Source organism: Mytilus californianus, unplaced genomic scaffold (genome assembly GCF_021869535.1).
Source record: "Mytilus californianus isolate M0D057914Y unplaced genomic scaffold, xbMytCali1.0.p SCAF_6, whole genome shotgun sequence".
Lineage (NCBI taxonomy): Eukaryota > Metazoa > Mollusca > Bivalvia > Mytilida > Mytilidae > Mytilus > Mytilus californianus.
The window spans coordinates 49,019,202-49,038,601 of record NW_026262712.1 but is presented as its reverse complement, the minus strand read 5'-3'; the positions used below and the strand labels follow the sequence as shown (position 1 = coordinate 49,038,601).

General features: G+C 31.5%; 1 protein-coding gene across 1 annotated transcript in view; it reads right to left on the bottom strand.

Moving 5' to 3' along the window:
- Positions 1-13,615, bottom strand: part of LOC127706781 (uncharacterized) — a 31,521-nt gene extending 17,906 nt beyond the window's left edge. The window contains exons 1-4 of the mRNA XM_052211466.1: positions 13,515-13,615; positions 9,193-9,363; positions 5,474-5,589; positions 272-422 (exon numbers count right to left, since the gene is read on the bottom strand). Of these exons, the coding sequence (XP_052067426.1) occupies positions 272-422; positions 5,474-5,589; positions 9,193-9,363; positions 13,515-13,593 (517 nt within the window). The 5' untranslated portion in view covers positions 13,594-13,615. The remainder of the gene's footprint in view (positions 1-271; positions 423-5,473; positions 5,590-9,192; positions 9,364-13,514) is intronic.
- Between the last annotated feature and the right edge of the window lie 5,785 nt (positions 13,616-19,400).

Sequence of the window (19,400 nt, the reverse complement as noted above, 5' to 3'; positions counted from 1 at the left end):
ATTTATTACGGTATGCATACCTCCGTTCATATTCGTTTGACCAAATGGAAAATAAACAAAAAACGAGAAAGAATGTGTTACAAATCATTATATTTACAACTTCAATAAAATAAAAATTAAGGGACAAAAGCATGAAGGTATTTATTATTTTTTGCTTTATGTGAGTAAACGAAATCTAAAATCTGCTTTAACTTGCATCAATTTTCATAGTGTAATGAAGACCAATTCTGCGTACTCGCCGATTTAAAGATAATTTTCCAAAGTAAAATACCTGTTTGATATATTGAATAGGAATTTGTAGAACTTTCTTCTCCACAGAAAGCATGTAGATCTCCATCACATTTTTCTGGGTTAGTGTTACATGGATGTTCAATATAGTCAGCAGTTAACTCCAAATAGAAAAGGCACACACACTTTGATTGCTGAAACAAAGGTCTCTAGTATTTCATGATCAAACATTAGACCAAAATAATGTGACAATTACAATATATGACTTTCAAAGAGATAGAATAGGAAATATGCTTGACATAATTGTCAAGTAATTACTTTGCAACGTTAAAAGTTTTAAGTTTCTATTGATCAGTTTTTTTTGTTTCAAGTCGATACTAGATGTACTGATATTTGTGTCTTTTCGACGACTACTTGCTTCTACTATTTCTTAAGTGGATGATTTGTTCTCCAATTACATGCTTTTGTGTAAACTTAGACAATTATAATTACCTGTTGATTACTTTCTGACAACAATGTTATGATTTTTTTTTCTTTCTGATTACATACAACCTGTCACGAAGATTTTCAAAAAAATATTTAAAAAACCCTACTGGTATAATTGCTTTAAGATCACGTTATTTTCAGCAGAATTCTCGTATATTTAAATATATTGAGTGATTAATAGAGAAGATTCTTTGCAAGAAAACAAGATCATCGTGGTTGCCCAAGACAAACATTCATGAAAGAACGCATTAACATGAAGTTATGATATCATTTTGGTAATCATTTTCATTACATTTAAAAAAAAAAGTACTATTATTTATTACAAAAAGAAACTGACATCTCCATGAAACAAAATGAAATACGACGAAAAGGCAAACAGGTTAACAATAAGTAAAACTTTCTTCACAATATATTTGATTAAAATTAAGTTATCTAAAAACTGTTTCTATACTTATTAGTTCATTTTAATAATTCACATATTTAACATTTCCCAACCAATATCATATATTAAGTTGATAAAAGTTAATGAAAAAGAAAAACCCCAAAATAGTGCAAAGTTGAGATGGGTTATAATTAATACAAACAAACGATAATTTACAGTTCCAAGTCGTGGCATACCAAACATGGCATTTCATTCAAATATTTGTAAATTCACAAGACATTTGCATGTGAATGTAACAGTGTATTTATTCTGCAAGTTAGGAATTCCACATGAAAAATATACTAGTGTAAATAATCCTTCAGGGGTTTACCCTAAGACATTCGCTTTAAGGAAATATATTAAATTTACACTTTTGAAAAATTAAACATTATGGTTCGGGGGTTTCCTGAAGGGAATCTATGAAAAAATGTAAATATTTTTTCTAGGTGGTAATGCAGTTAAACAGATCAAGTTAAAATGAATACTATAACATTTGTAGGAAAATCAATAGACTTGTGATCTACTTACAGTTTAACAAAAAATTTCAGTTTTTACGCTAAATAAAAACACTATTTTTTTTAAAAAGAATTAAATACAATTTAGTATTTTTTTAGTATGATACAGTACACTAGTGATGTTTAATTGGATACAATACTTTGTACGATTTTAGTTCAGGAATAAAGTATTTTGTACCATAAAAATCTGAACTCAACAAGATTCTCCTCCTTTTCTATGTTGTTTTTGATTTCAGTGATCGATAAGATAAACATCAATTATCAATTATTATCGGATGCACAAATTCTCTTGCAATTATTTTAAAATGTGCAAATCTTAATCATCTAATTAAGGTAAAACAATACTTGGACATGTTCATGAAACATGATTAAGTATTGTCTGACCAATTTAGAACATATTCACACCTTCAAGTGACATTAACAGTTTATCATTTTTCATTTGAAATCAAACCTTAACCTTGGAGTTCAGTATTATTGTTATACTCTCTTAATATGTGTTATTTTAAAGTTTAAACATGGTTAATAAAAGGAATCTAAATCATATTTAGAAGTAATTTCAACAGATGAAATGAGTTAGCAATGAGATAGTTTTTATGAAAACAAAAAGGATAATGTAAAAATAATTTTTTTGTCGGCTTCAGGTAAAATTAAATACTTATATTTCTCAAATTTCTCATTCTCAAAAAATTAAATGATTAATTATCTTTTCGAAAATTGTCTGGTATATTGTTTTATTATGATAAAATTTTATTAACAAATATCGTAACTACGACCGTCCCAACATATCAACAGTCATTTTTTCTTCAAAAAATATCGCAAAATTGACTTTAAAGTTTAGTATAATAAAAAGATTAAGTATTAGTTTAGTTACACCATTCCTTCTGTTTAATTTTTTCCCAATATTTGTATCCTAAAAACATTTAAAATAGACTCTTTAATATTGCAAACGTTATATAATATATAACGTTTGCAATATTGAAAAGTCTATTTTAAATGTTTTTTTTTATATTTCTATTCTCTTGTTATCACTGCCATAATTTGACAAACAACAGTACTCATGATATATTGTTTTCTTATGCACCTTTCTTACGGAAAATGCATAAGGGGATTGTACGCTCCATTGAAGCAGCTGCTAAGAGTTCACTATAATAATTGATCACAATGAATAGTCACTCACAATAACATAATATATTGCATGGAAAGCCATAAATTTTGAAAAATAGAAGAAGCAATACTGATTTCCCATTTGAAAAGAAGGGAGGGTTTGTTCTAACAACCTATAACTTATTATCGTAAAATTATCATGCATTTTTCCCAGTCAATTGTTGAAAGGAAGAAACAAGTTAAGATTAACAATATTACTTGAGTTAAAATCAATAACGTCTCTTTTACACTTTAACGGAGTAAATTTCTTAATGATAATTGTTTAACCGAAAAAAATACACCCTGGAATGAAAGTACTCATACATTATATAAGTCAAGCTTTTAAAGATATGTTCGTGCTCAACATTCAGAATATCATATGAATTACGATTCTTGATAATAAGTTACATTTAGCAGCCAAATATATCTCAGAAAGCAATGACCATCAAAGGAGAAACTAATACAAACAATCAAAAGGTCTGTGTCTGACAAATTTATTTCTCGGATAATCGAAAAACATTTTTTGACTAAAGATATTTTATGGTTTCTTCGTATTAAATTTCCTCTTTATCATAAGATGAAAAGTGTTCAACAGTTAACATTACCAGAAAGAAACTCAGGAAACAAACTATAGTAAAAAGCACCTCGTCTTGGTCTATTTTCAAAGATCATGAAATGAAAATCTTGTTTAATGTAACCAGTGTGATAATGTATTAATATAGTGTGATGGTAGCATTTGAACATGTATATCACAAAAGAGGGACAAAAGATACCAGAGGAACAGTCAAACTCATAGATCGAAAACAATCTGACAACGCCATGGCCAAAAATAAAAAGACAAACAGACAAATAATAGTACAGATGACACAACATAGAAAACACGAACACGAACCCCACCAAAAACTTGGGGAGATCTCAGGTCACAACATATACGTGACGATCACGTATCGCATGACATCTTTTAATTGTACCTGCAAAATTCGTCCCTGTTATTACCAAGAAATAGTCTATAAAAAATTGAGGAATGCTGCATGAAATGCATCTGTAAGACTATAATGAAATACAATATTAAAATATTGGTATACTATATAGGAAGATAAACCGAAAAGGGGTCAGACATGGTTAGACACAATAGGCCAGATCAGTCAGTTAGGGGCTGAATGAGAGTCGGATATGGTAGCATGGGAAAAAAATAAAACGCGATGGTGATGGTTGATTTGCATCAATGTGTGATGCCAGCTTCGAAAGTAAGATGCATTGCAAAGTTTTATTTTAAAACGCCGTGTTTATCGTCTTGCTATCAATAATGAACGATTTGCAAAATGAGAGATGATTTGAAAATATTCAGTCACAACTTTTTTTATTTTTTAATTTCACTGCCAAAAAGATCATTAAATATTAAATTCTAAACCATAAAACTTAAGGCTCTTAAATGGCCCTACAGTGCCAGAGATATTGTTTATACACATACTTTGTAAATCTGAATCTATCCAATGATTAAAACAATGCACATTTTAACTAGCATGTTAATTTACATATACTGTATAAATAATTCCTTCTGTATTTCACTATACGAAAAAAATAACACTTTATTAATTTCGTCCGTCCGAAGCACTTTTCAAGATTAACTTTCATCAGGAACGGTCAAACTCAAAAGATTGAAAGCCAAGGAAGAATAAATACGTTAAAAAACATTGGATTTTTATGACCAATAGAGACACATAAAAGAATAGCAAAATTAACTTAAAAGTCAACTTTGCCAGAGGATACCATAGTTTTTTCTCATTTTATTAACGGAGAATTTTAGATAAATATGTAAAAAATTCATGTCAATTCCGAAGCACTGCTCACATATATCAGCTGTGGTATCAACCCAGTGCTGGTAAATGTGAATAACACTAAAGTCTTTATTAATGACATGCGTTCGAAGAACTTTTTATCAGGAACGTTCCAACTTGAATATTTGTAAGCCCGAGATAAATAAAAAATTTAAAAAGGTCGGAAGCTATATGACCAAAAGCGACCTATAATGAATTGCAAAATTATAATAATTTATAAGTTCTCTTTTCCTGAGGGAGTTGGAGAGCTACTGGAAAGTCGAAACTTTCAACGTTTAACCTTGATTTCTTTGTATATATATCAGATAAACAGAGCAAAACATATCTGTTTTTATACTTTATAGGTAAAACGCTTGCTATTTTACGCTTTAGATAGTCTAGATCTCAAAAAACATGTTTAACCCCGCCGCATTTTTGCGCCTGTCCCAAGTCAGGAGCCTCTGTCTTTTGTTAGTCTTGTATCTTTTTTAATTTTAGTTTCTTGTGTATAATTTGGAGTTTAGTATGACGTCAATTATCACTGAACTAGTATACATATTTGTTTAGGGGCCAGCTGAAGGACGCCTCCGGGTGCGGGAGTTTCTCGCTGCATTGAAGACCCATTGGTGGCCTTCGGCTGTTGTCTGCTCTATTGTCGGGTTGTTGTCTCTTTGACACATTCCCCATTTCCATTCTCAATTTTACATATAAAATCATACTTGTTGCGACATGTTGTTTAATATTTTGTAGGATTGAAAATAATAAAATGCATTTTTAGTTAAAATAATAGTAAGTGCGAATACAAACAAAATTATTGTCCTATCAATAAGTTGACGGTTTCTACAGGTTGATGCCATATTTACCTGTAAGCCAATAAAATCGTATTGTTTGCAATGCAGCAAACACTCTTTCAACTGTTTTCCTGTTTCCACATTTGTACTATTGTCTACTAACGTCATGTCCTTTAACCGAAAGCATCCTTGCGAAAAGAAAAATAACCTTAGTATGTTTATGACTTCAGCTCTTTGTGATGATCAAAACTGGACTACTTATACCGTTATATACTTATACGGATAAAGAGGTATGCTACATCTAAATTATTGAGGATGTAGATGCATATTTAAAGATTTAGCATATTACTTTCCAGTATTGTTCCACTGTTTGATAGATGTTGAAAATATTAATTGATTGTAATTTCTAACGAACACATACTCCAGCAGCGCCTGCATATGATATAATTAGATATCTCCAAAATGAAAAGATATTCAAGGTTTGTATTTCTTATCTTATCTTATTTCCTTGATACAGGGTTGCTGCTTATAATCAAGGTTTTTAATGAAAGGTTATACAATTGAAGTCATATCATGTTATAGATAAATATAGATCTATATGTTCCATGCCACCTGTCGTAATTACAACCCGTTCTCTATCCGACGATTGTGATATCAGCTTATGCGACTTTTCATTGGATTTATTTTTTCTACAGCAATAAGATGGATATCACTATTTCTCTAATTCTTTGACAATTTATACCTTTCTGCACTCATTGTATAAAAAAATTTAATCAACGTGTGGTTGCCTGTGATCTCAGAAGATGATTGGATGAATTTAAGGGTCATAACCTTTATCAGCTCAAAATATGCTAACAGGTGTTAATGAAATTGACAACTTTGTGAAATGTGGAAGGCACTCGAAGGGGATTTTGGTTTCACAAAAAATGAAAATGTATTTTTTAATCATTAGAGAAACAGATTCTTACATAGTTACTCGTGAATTATCGGATTTATCCAATTTCGATAGTTAAATTATAAATTTTAAAGTCCTCGCCAAGGTTCAGACTTTAAAATTGATGATATAACTATCTCGATTGGATAAATCCGATAATCCACTGGTATCAATATAGAATCTATATAGGAACAAAACTTGCTTGCTTTTTAGCTAATCTTTTATTCTTTTTTTCAAGAAGACAACCGAAATCATACGTCGAAGATTGAAAGATTATTCCATGGCCTCAATGAGCAAAAATGGAAAGACAAACAACAGAACGGAAAATACTAAAAGGAAAATCAACGCAACTCCCGCAAAAAACTAGAGAGAAACAGTTTATCCAAATGGTTAGCAGATCCTGCTTAACGTTTGTCATCCCGCGTTTTTCCTATGAAAGTTGCGTTTGATGTGTCATGAACGAAAAAAAGGAGGACAGCACAGTTACAACGACAAGTTAACCTTGCGAGACTGATACTTGTTTATGGACAACCCACCATTTTTTCTTAAAATGTCCTGTACCAAGTCAGGAATATGGCAGTTGTTATCAAATAGTTCGTTTCTATGTATGTTGGCGTTTGTTTTTGTTGCAATTCAGTGTTCCTGTTGTTCCTTTGTTTTCCTCTTATAGTTGATGTGTTTCCCTCGGTTTTAGTTTGTAACCCGGATTTGTTTTCTCTCAATCTATTTATGACTTTTGAACACCAGTATACTACTGTTGCCTTTATTTATGGACAGTCTTATTTAAGGTAACAACGCAATGACTTCAAATAAGAAATGTAAAAAAAATATTATTGCAACATGCCTGCGGAAATAGTTTACCAAGATAACAGCTTTTATCATCTAATATCCCATCTGGTATTTACAGAATAAGGAAGTTCTAATCAGCACAGTACGATAAAATAGTATTTTTCTATTTAAACTTATAATATATACACTTTCACTTTTAAAATTGCTGTAATGTCACCTGTTTTGTTTTTATTTCTGAATATGTCCCAACCTTGATCCGATCTCGTTTAAACTCTTACTTTTCGTGCGGATAAGATGAATTTGCATGACTTTATCTATCAAGTCTGCAAAAGTCGAGGTACTAAGCAGACATAACAGTATGATGTACTGTTAGCGAGTGCATTGTTCATACATTTACTTTCCTATGTAAAATGTCCATGTCCGCATTTTCAAATTCCTTGGTGTGAAAGAAAATCATTTACAAGATGTTTGCAATTGGATGTTTCAGTATTGTAAGGTATGGATACATTTTTGATACGTATAGATTAAAATCTCTCTTTTTTCTCAAAAATATATTTATTTTTCTTTCAATAATTACACCGGACTAATTTTATTAACAAAATTGATAACATTTTTTATACTTTTAAACTAGAAAACTTGATTATTATGATTTTCAAATTACCTTAATTTTACAACTTCTTTATATTCAGGAGCCTTTTGATAACAAAAATGAAATTCTTCATGAATATGCATGCACTATTTGCTTCTAGATGTTAAGCAAATAACAATCAACCAATGAGATTTGAAATAATATACAGGACTTTAAAATAAAAAGAAATTGAGTCGATTATATGAACCTTTGTCACTAGTCAAATTAACGTTTTCTAACAGTAGTGTTCCAAATCTTCTTCTTCCTGTAGGTAAACTTTGATTCCTATGCAAAGTAGTTCATGTTCCGAATTTTGCCTGAAAGTGAGTTATCTGAACAATTCCGATAATAAAAGTACAAGACATATTTTACAAACTATGGAAATTACTGGGAACATTTTTCATGGGACTAAATTGTTTAGGAAGTATATGAAAATGTATTTAATTGCCTATGAAACAAAGTACGGGGACACATTTAATTATCGGACCGAATATACGGGTAGAGAGATATATTTGTAAATTGAAAACCTTACTAAATTAGGCTAGTATCCGTGGTAAATGATACTTGGAACAAACTGATATTAAAAAAGGAGAGGATTTTAGATTTGACTGATTAAAGATGAGGGATTTAGTCAAAAATCATGACATTAAGACCTCTGCTGTGGAGATAAATGTTAATGAATAGGATTTCTCCGAATACAACTTTGTCATCTAGATTGGTGGCTAAATTATCCTTTTACACGGTCAGATTTGTCTAAAGTAGAGCGCACAAACATGATGGTTACATCGCCAAGAATATTTCTACAAAAGAGTAAATACCTATTGAATACATTCCGTTTGTAATTTCTTCTTGGCGAGATGTGATGTGCATGTACCTCAAACGGTCAAACATTGTGGGATTACGCCATTTTACCGAATGTAATTTCATTTCAATTCTATTAAAGCCATGAAAAGGCAAATACTTTGAACAAATATAAAAGATATAATGTTTATACCGTTAAAAAATATATATGTTTCATTGTATTATATGTTTAAAAAGAGACGTTTGCCAATCTGTTTTTTTTTTGGTTATATATACCTGGTTACCGTTTATGCTGTTGATTTTTGGATTATTTAGTAATTCTATAGGCGTCATTAATGAAGCAGGAACTGCATTCTGAGATGAGTTTTCCAAGATTTTTGTTATGCTCAGTATGTTCAATCTTGTCTATGATGTTGTATGTGTATGTTCGTTTTTGTGTTTTTTTTATTACCTCCTTGGTATCTTTTCCCTTTTTGAATTTAAAAATTCGACAAAAAGCTGAGATACATTTGATAATAGTAAGGAAATAAATCTGATATCTGTGACTACGGTCAATACGTAGAGTATCCATTTTTGTTCTTGCAAAATATGTAATTAAGAATACAAGTTGTTCATTGCTATGTATATACATCTACTTACCTAAGTATTCTACCCATGGCAGATATCTGGCACTATCACCTGTCCACATTAGGTCAGTGTCGAGGGTTGAAATACTCATATTTGTGGACTCATTTCTAATTAGTGAACATTCATTCTTAACTTGGAACCATGTATATTTTGCTTTTGTTCTGTAAATCTGTACATTTTCAGCTACGAATGAAATAAAGATAGCGTTATGTATACTAAAACGATATTTTAACTTTCAAATAAAATGAATACTGGCAAATATACTCTTAACGGAGATTACAAATCTGTGTACGTCCATGTCTATTACTTCTAATGAAGAAAACATTCGTTCTATATCTGCATCGAGTAAATTTTAACTACACATGTTCAGTTCTTCTGACTTGATCTCTAACACCTCTTATGGAACTGGCTGTGTTAAAAAATCTGTCTTTGAAAATTTTTGATATGTTGTACTCATTTGAACGGCAGTAAATCTCTCTTAAAAATTATGGTTGCTTATTTTATGATAATACCGCACTATTTTACCGAAAATAAAGTAGATAAAGTAAACCGCCAAGTTAGCTGTAAACCTGTCGCAAATGTAAAACGTTAATCGCAAATCTATTTCTTTGTCGATACGAATCACAGTTTAACATGTGTTTAAAGCAAGACATCATACCGACCTCCACGAAACACCACTTGATAGATAATTTTTATATAACATGTAAAAATAATTACAGAAAACACATTCTCTACAACAAAATTTGTCCACTTTAAAGCGTCCTTACTAAATCAGACATGGTCGATGTAATATATTTTTTCCAAAATATTGTGTTTTTTTTTTGGTAATCTTCAATGGCCAATGCTTCTTCCCTTGATTGTGATGTTCCTATATCCCATCTGATGGAGTGTACATTTCACCTTTATTTCGATACGCGTTTTACCATGTCGTCTCGGATTTCGGTGAATGTAATATGTTCATTACTAAAATAACTTTTTCTCGGTAGAAATCAGTTAAGTCTGAAACTAAATTTATCACAAATATGGAAATGTATTGTAGAAATATTATTGCATCGATAGGTATTAAATAAAATGGGCATACCGATACAGCTTCTTCCGGTAATATTACGTAACACGCTCGCCAGTACCTATACTGTCTTTCAGGTCGTTCTATTTGCCTAATAAGTAATGGTCATTTGTATACTGTAGTTCATTCATTGCGTCTTGTGTATTTGGAAATACACATCAATTTTCGAATGTTTCTGTTATTTTTCTGCATTTGGATTTAGTTCAGATTGTTTTTGACACTGCACAAGATCTTGCATGCTTTTAATACTACTGTATGAATTACAGCAACCATTATTACAGTCATTAGATAAAGTAATTGCGTGAGCTTGGTAAGTTTTTGTATAGTTGTTTATCCTATCTATTTAGTTTTTGCAATTTTTTGTTTTTGATATTTAACATATCGTTGTATCAGAGTTAAGTGTCTTTCCTGTTTTACTTTTATTGCAGTCCATCGGGATTTAAAGGGGAGATCTCAAGAAACAAGAGATAACCCGCAAAATATTGTCATGTACCAAGCCAGGAATGTCATATTTTAATGTTATTAGTCATTAAAAAAATGGTGCAGATGGTGGCTCTTTTTCCCAATTCTGTTTAATTCATTCACAACTTATCGACTCGGAACGTCTCAAATTATTGCTGAAGATGTTTGTTGGCCTCTAGTTGTACTTGGTTATTTGGGTTGTTTGGGTTGGTGTCTCATTGACTTATACCCGACATCTCCTTTTTTCATGCAAACAAATTTAACAGGGCATACTGAAAAATTATTGTTTAGATTTGTACTTTAGTTATGTACCTACTGCTTTTGTTTGGATTCTTAAAAACAAAAACCTATTTCAGAACATACCACAAGTTCGTGTATTCCTATGCTGGTTGTGACGTTGCTGTTTGAAACATTCTATGAATCACAGCAACCGATATTAAAATATGGGACGAAATGTTTTGTTATTTCAACTTAATTCTTTATTGTTCGTGTTTGTGTTTTTTGTTATTTATCGTAACGTTAGTTATGAGTTAGCTTTATCTGAGAATAATCATTTTTATTATATGTTCCTTTATGCACGTTTTAAGTCCACTAATCGAGATTTAAAAGCGGGAGGGTTTATATCTCAAAAACTAGTTTTATCTCTCCACATATTCATATGTCTATCCCTAGTCATGAGCTCGGCCAATGCTTGTCTTGTATCTTATCTTTTTTTGTTATGTTATTTAATGCATTAAGGTGATCTTATATCGAAGCCACTACTGTACTTTTGACCTATTTTTAATGGCTGTTTTAAAGTTTTGTGCGAGACTTTTTTTTGAATTTTAAAATCATTAAGCACAGTTCATGTCTTTAGATCAGTCTGTACATTTCAAAGCAATTTAATAGCAATTAATATAATCGGGCATAAATAAATTGGACGAAAGGAATTGACATAGTGTATCAATAATTCGTGATACAAAAAAGAAAAGGAACATTGCTTGTATTTCTATTCTTTATCTAAAAGCCACAGTGATGCCTTCAACATTGAGCAAAGCGCTCAACTCATTTCCAAGTTCAAGTCGTTCCCTGACATCACGTTGAGTGGAATTGTTTGTAATGTCGATCACTCACACTAAATATGTGTATATATTGAAGAACACAGCTGTGGGGTTATATCAATAAACGATTGAGTATTATATCTAGCAGAGATATCTGACAAATACTGTTATGAGCCTGATTACTTTTTCTGTCAAGACATTTTATTTAAGATTAAACTTCTGAAATTAAACACTTACATATGAAAATGAAGACACATTTTTGCTCCTGTCCCAAGTCAGGAGCCTCTGGCCTTTGTAAGTCTTGTATGTTGTTTTTAATTTTAGTTCATTTATATGTTTTGGAGTTTAGTGTGACGTCCATTTTCACTGAACTAGCACACAATTTTATTTAGGGGCCAGCTGAGGACCACCTCCGGGTGCGGGATTTTCTCGCTGCATTGAAGACCCACTAATGGCCTTCGGCTGTTGTCTGCTCTTTGGTCGGGTTGTTGTCTCGTTGACATATTCCCCATTTCCATTCTCAATTTTAAAGCTAAACAAGGTAAAATATCTATCAATCCTATTTCTGTTCTATGTGCAGGAACGACTTTTTTGTACTGTTACATTCACATTCAAAATTAATTTTGTACTTGAATCAGGAAGTCCTTGAACGTACATATGAGTTACAAGTGATAAAAATATATATTAAATCTCACGTGTTTCTTTAAATTGCATATATATATTAAGTGATACAAATTATATAGAATTTATATATAGGATAACCAAAAATACATAATATTACTAATTTCAAGGGTTTTACAGCTTGAAAATTTCATTATACCACATTTGGCTTTAGTTAATGTTTGTTATTTGTGGCCCGATTTTGGTCAAATACCTGTGTCAGTATCTAGGAATTACAGTTTTCTCAAGAATACTTCTCGTCTGTTTTATTTTAACATTTTTATTGTTGATTACTATCGAGTTCATTCATTATCATTATACGTTTATATGGTGAATACTAACATGATTACGTAAAATATAAAACCTTCTCTAGTCCAGACATAGCTTTTCTCTTATCTTTGCTGCAAGATTCAGGTTTATTTACTCGGTCTTAAATACATTGCCGCAATTTGTGTAGTGTCTGTCTTTATTTTGTGCGCTGAATTATTTTATATTTGAACAAGTGCATACACCAATATACTCTGTTTTTTTTTTTACTATTCAAAATATTCAGCTACATGTAGTCATAACGAAACGATTTTGGGAAAGTTCAAGCATTTTAAAAAATGGCTCAAATTAAGTGAGACATAGCTTCTTTGATTGTCAAAAGACTTCATTAAATCATTTTGTTCTACTATTAAATACATGTATTGAACAACTTCGTAGGCAAACTTTATTTGGAAATTGATAAGCACTTTTGGATTTTGTCAGAAGTAACAGGTTCTGTATGATAAAGACATCTTTATATAAATTCAATGAAGCATTTTGAAACATTATTTTCTGCTTTAGAGTATTAATGTTAGTCTCATATGAACGATTAAGATCATGTGTTATTTTGAAATGTAAGATCGATGATCATTCAGAATTCAAAACGTGCACACAAAAAGAAATAAAATATATTTCAAAATTTAAATATGCTTTTATTTTATCGTAATCTTAACATGTTCTAGTATTTACAAAAGGGGCCTGTCAAAACATCGACATGAAACTGGCTTAATACCTAATGTAGTGAATAACACTCTTAAAATGTTAACAACTTCCACATAGAAATTAGAAATATAACTTACCCCTAAAACTATCAATCAAAATAAGGATAATAATAACGACGTACAATGTTAAGCCATGCCATGTTATTACATAGTCCATATCAACAAGTATAAAATAAAGAGTGTTGTCACCTATATATATTTTTAGTGAACAATCGGAAGTAAACGCTTTTTTAAATCTATTTCAGTTTCCTTTAAATGTTAAGTTATAATTGTAGTACTGAATATTCATTACAACAGTCGGATACACGGTACGAATTCTCGTCGGCCATGTATTATATAAAAATGAACAAAAAGTCAAGCAAAATTTCCTATGTTAACAATTACGTGTAAATGCGGTCTTAAATACTAAAGGCAGTTAAATATATAATTATGTTATACGTATATGATAGGCATTTCTAATTTGAAGCTGTCATTGGCCTTTATGTTTAACATTAACTTACCAATATTATTGCATAGGAATAAATACCCTGCCATGTCCGGTATGTGTTTTTGTTTTATAATTTTTATGCTTTGTATCGATCTGATGAGTTAAGCCTTTTTCAACAGATTTTTATAGTTTGTTCTTATGTTGTGCTGTTACACCACTGTCCCAGGTTATGGGGAGGGTTGAGCCCTCACAAACATGTTTAACCCCGCCACATTCTTTATGTGCCTGTCCCAAGTCAAGAGCCTGTAGTTCAGTGGTTGTCGTTGGTTCATGTCAGTCATATTTGTTTTTCGTAAACTGTTTTGTTATAAATTAGGCCGTTAATTTTCTCAATTGAATTGTTTCATATTTTATCATGTCAGGACCTTTTATAGCCGACTATACAGTATAGGTTTTTCTCATTGTTGAAGGCTGCCTATAATTGCTTACATCCACTTCATTTGAACTTTGGTGGATAGTTGTCTCATTGGCAATCATATCACTTCTCCTTCTTTTTATATTGACATCGGATATCTTTTGGAATTAGATATTAATCTTCGTATAATTAATTACTCGACAAAATCATAACTGGAAAACAAGAAAAACTTCTTGCAACTGTAGATACGTGTTCATTGTATAAATATAGAAATGATATAACTTGGTTAAAAAATGCAAAGTCCCTACTTGATGATTGTCGTTTGTCATTTGTGTGGGATAAGTGATACATAAAATTGGCCCTTCAGTTCAGTGAAATTCAAATCAATTATACTAGTTAATTAGTCAATTGGTGTGGCCAACGTTTTTCAGAAAGAAATATACCTTCCAAATACACAAAAACGGTCAATCTGGCTAAAATATCTTACTTTTGAAGTTGCGAAAATGGTTAAAATGAACAGCAGACAAAAGAAGGGTCTATAGAAAATGAAAGGATATGGAGTAAATGTACATGGGACAAAAGAGGGACGAAAGATACCAGAGGGACAGTCAAACTCATAGATCGAAAACAAACTGACAACGCCATGGCCAAAAATAAAAAGACAAACAGACAAATAATAGTACAGACGACACAACATAGAAAACCAAAGACTAAGCAACAAGAACCCCACCAAAAACTGGGGGTGATCTCAGGTGCTCCGGAAGGGTAAGCAGATCCTGCTCCACATGTGGCACCCGTCGTGTTACTTATGTTATTACAAATCCGGTAAATAGTCTAATTCGGTAAGTCTCATTCGTGAAAAGGGAGGGTATTGTAGTTACGACATAAGGAACATATCCGATATCATTTGTGAAACGGTTATTCCATAACGGTCAACCAACTGGTGATGGCGTCCGTAAAATTTACAAAGGGATGACTTCAACTTCACCATTTGGAACTCTTGGTTTAATAGCTTCCTTGTGAGCAGCAATCCTCTATCAAGGAAATCATGATAGGAAACACAAGCCCGGGAATATCGTATCAATTGGGAGATATATACTCCGTATGCATGCGCTGCTGGAATGTTGCTACAGAGAAATTTAAAGTTCACAATTGGGAAGCTGAAATCATCTCTTTTGTCGTAAAGTTTGGAAAATGTACATGGGACAAAATCGCACACAATACATAGAAAACATGGAAAATTATCAATGAACAGGGCTTTTATTCCTGTTCTTGTATATCTAAATTTGCATATGTTTTAAGATCACCACTATAGGTTTTTGCACATGTTGCATATGATATAACAAATTTCAATTTTTACGCCAAATTAAGGCCTTCGTTGCCTTACTTTTTTAATGAACTGATAAACAGTAAAAATCTTTATGATCTAAACAACTTATGTAAATTTATAAGGTTAATTAACATTCATGTGGGCTCTCCTGGATAAACCATGTACTTGACCACTTTAGAGATAACATATACTGTAATTTCTGTAATTAACTCTGTCTTACTTTTGTATTCGTTTGTATGTTTTTACATATGCATTATGAAATATACGGTATATTGCGTGTGGCTCTATGCCAATATAATTTGGTGTGTAGAGAAATAAAAATATATGTTAATGTCTCATTTGGATAACATTTATGTAACAAGTAAGCTAACAATATTTTAATTGATGATATATGATTATGATCAGTTAAAAAAACTGGTCTCAATGTAATCATTAGCATCGTTTGTGGTTACATTCCCTTTATTTCTATCTAGATGGTGATAGTTATCTTCGTCACACTTTTCAATAAGTCGCACAGAGTCATATTCATTCGGAGGTTGATTTTGGAAGCTTCCATGCACGTTTTTGAAGATATTGATTTTATCATAACTAGATTTTACTGTTGACTGGTCGTAATATCTCGCAGGTACATCAGTTGTGGTGTCATACATATTTCCGGATGGATTACTGGTCACCTTTTGGGAATGACTGAGGTGATCATAAGTAAACTGTCCATTAACTCTTTCGGATGGTTGATTCGAACATTCGGCAGTTTCATTGATTTCAGTATACTCGTGGCCATCTTCAGAAGTATTTTGAGGTTGGTCTAGACTGAACTGTTTCTTTTTCAATCTATTATAAAAGGAAATGAACGAAAAAAGTTATATCATAGCTACTGACATCTCAAGGGAAAAAAATAATGAATTCAACAAGAGAAATTATTCTTAATAAATGTTTTCATTTTTCGTAAATTTTCGGGATAGCGCCTTCATTTCTTAGGGGACAACCATTTAATTTTCGGGGGGGGGGGGGGGGGGGGGATTCTAAAAACGAATATCCTGACCTGGTTAGAGGTGGAAATTAATGACTTTGTCCAAGACAGGATTAAAATAAATAGTCTGCAACACAAAATGTAGCCGCGGATAAAAACAAGCCTGTGTACAAACAAATGAAAACAAATAGTGAATCCTAAGAAAATTTTCACCCCACCCGAATATCAAATGGTCGTTCCCTCACCAGAATTTTTTCATAATTGAAGATTTCCACATTTTAAATCACCGGATGAGATAATTAGTCGGAAAAAACCTTAAAAGTGTACCATTTTTTTCTAGAGAGGCACCTACTATCAAAAACATAAATTATTGACAACGGGATAATTTTTATCGGTTTATTTTCAAATTACGTCTGAATTTTTTTACTCCATAAATATCTCGAATTAATTCAATAATCCCAAAAAATCTGAAACGAGGGACCATTATTTCTTGAGGTCAACTTTTCGATAATCATAAACATTTTAAACAAAGAGCAATTTTTCTAGTGGTGGACTTCTATGTCATGTGTATGTGTGGCAAGGGGTATACGATCATGATCACTACAGATTCTTTTATTATGTAAATTATATTGTACATTAAAAGCGAAACATCTGTTTATAAGCCAAAATCGACTGTAACTTATGTATACTTGCCTCACACGCCAAACAATTACAACTATGAACACAGCTAGCACGACAGAACCTACTAACAACACTACTACTGTAACAATAACATTCAAACCAGTATTATCTGTAAATGTAAATCCCTAGTTAACATTAGATATAAATCCCTAGTTAACATTAAATATAAATCCCTAGTTAACATTAGATATAAATCCCTAGTTAACATTAGATATAAATCCCTAGTTAACATTAAATATAAATCCCTAGTTAACATTAGCTGATTAGATATAAATCCCTAGTTAACATTAAATATAAATCCCTAGTTAACATTAGATATAAATCCCTAGTTAACATTAAATATAAATCCCTAGTTAACATTAGATATAAATCCCTAGTTAACATTAAATATAAATCCCTAGTTAACATTAAATATAAATCCCTAGTTAACATATAAAATATTGATCATTTGTTTTGAATAAGTTGCAAATGTACGTAATTTTATGAATTGCCGGGAAGGGTGTACAGTATATGAATAACAAATAGCTGAGAGGGTGATAAAGAAGATTGTTACCCCGAGAAAACATTGTCAACCGAGGCAAAGCAAACGTTGAAAATGTCTTTTCGAGGGGTAAAAATCTGCTCTATCACCCTTTCCGATATGTGTTATTTAATTCATTATATTGAATGTTCTATTATGTCTGTCTAATAAATTTTATTTAAAGTAATAAAGTATGATGTCTTGTACATAACAACTATTCGTATTTAATAGAGCGCACAAGTTACCAAGCGTCTCCTTGAACAGTAGTAGAGTATTTCCCATGGAATAGAGTACATTATCACCCTCGTATTAACCAATCAAAATCTGGCATCTTGACATAAAGTATAATAATATACAATTACATATAGCTGAAATGGTTGGTACCACTAGAAACATATTCTCAAACCGGACAAAACCGAGCTTAACCACGTTTATATTATTACGAGCGACATTAAACTGTTTTTTCGCACTATTAACTATGTGTTATTTGATTCATCGTGTTGAATTATCTGTTAACATGGTCTTTTAAATTGTTGATTTTTGTTTTTGTCAATTTTTGTATTTGTTAATTCGAGAGAGTAACATGAATAAAAAAATATTACACACTGAGCCACTGTATTTAGAAAAGAATGTATGCCTCGTATCAACAAATGAAAAATCCAGCATTCTATCATAACGAATATGACCGACATTTCTAGCTGGAGTTCATATTGCAAAATCGTTTGTCCTCTGTAAACGATAATACCTCTCTACTATGCAATTAAATGTATGATTTAAAAAATACTTCAAAAAGATAATTCTTTTCATAGCAAGATCTTTATGTAGCTGATACAATGTATATGATTCAATACTGTAGGTTGAAAATACCGTAAAAGCTTAAAATTGCAAAATTTAGAATAAGAATCAAGGGTTGGAACATGCTGGACATTTTTTTATTAGTTGCTATTGGCTTTGACTTAGCTGTCAATAACTGCAAGTACTCTCAGATCTGTACTTAGTGTCCTTTTTGATGTTAGGGATGAGGGATGGATAAATACCCTTCCACTTCCGGTCTGTGTTTATGTTTGATGTTTTTCCTCTTTGATCATCGATCTGATGAGTTAAGCCTTTTTCAACTGATTTTTATAGTTTGTTCTTATGCTGTGCTGTAACACCACTGCCCCATGTTAGAGAGAGAGTTGAGCGCTCACAAACATGTTTAACCCCGCCACATTCTTTATGTGCCTGTCCCAAGTCAGGAGCCTGTAGTTTTGAAAAGGGGTTTTCTTAAGATTTACAATGATGGCAGACTATAAACGAATTGACCGACTGATTCTTGTAATTTACTTTGTGAAAAAAAAAAGAATAGAAAAAGGGGTACTATAAATAGAAACAGGAAAAAGTAAAACATTTGTATTATGTTAATCATAACTTGTAAAGAGCCCCCAATAACAATACTATAAGCTCTTTGTGTTTATGTTTATCAGGTACATGTATCTCATAAAAGATGTAATAAAATTACTTAGCATACCATCACTTAAAGTTACTAAAGCAGGTGTCTGTATTGTACACTGACAAAACCACTATTTTTCATTGTAATTTGTACCCTATCGTTATCATACATCATTAAAGAGGCATTAGC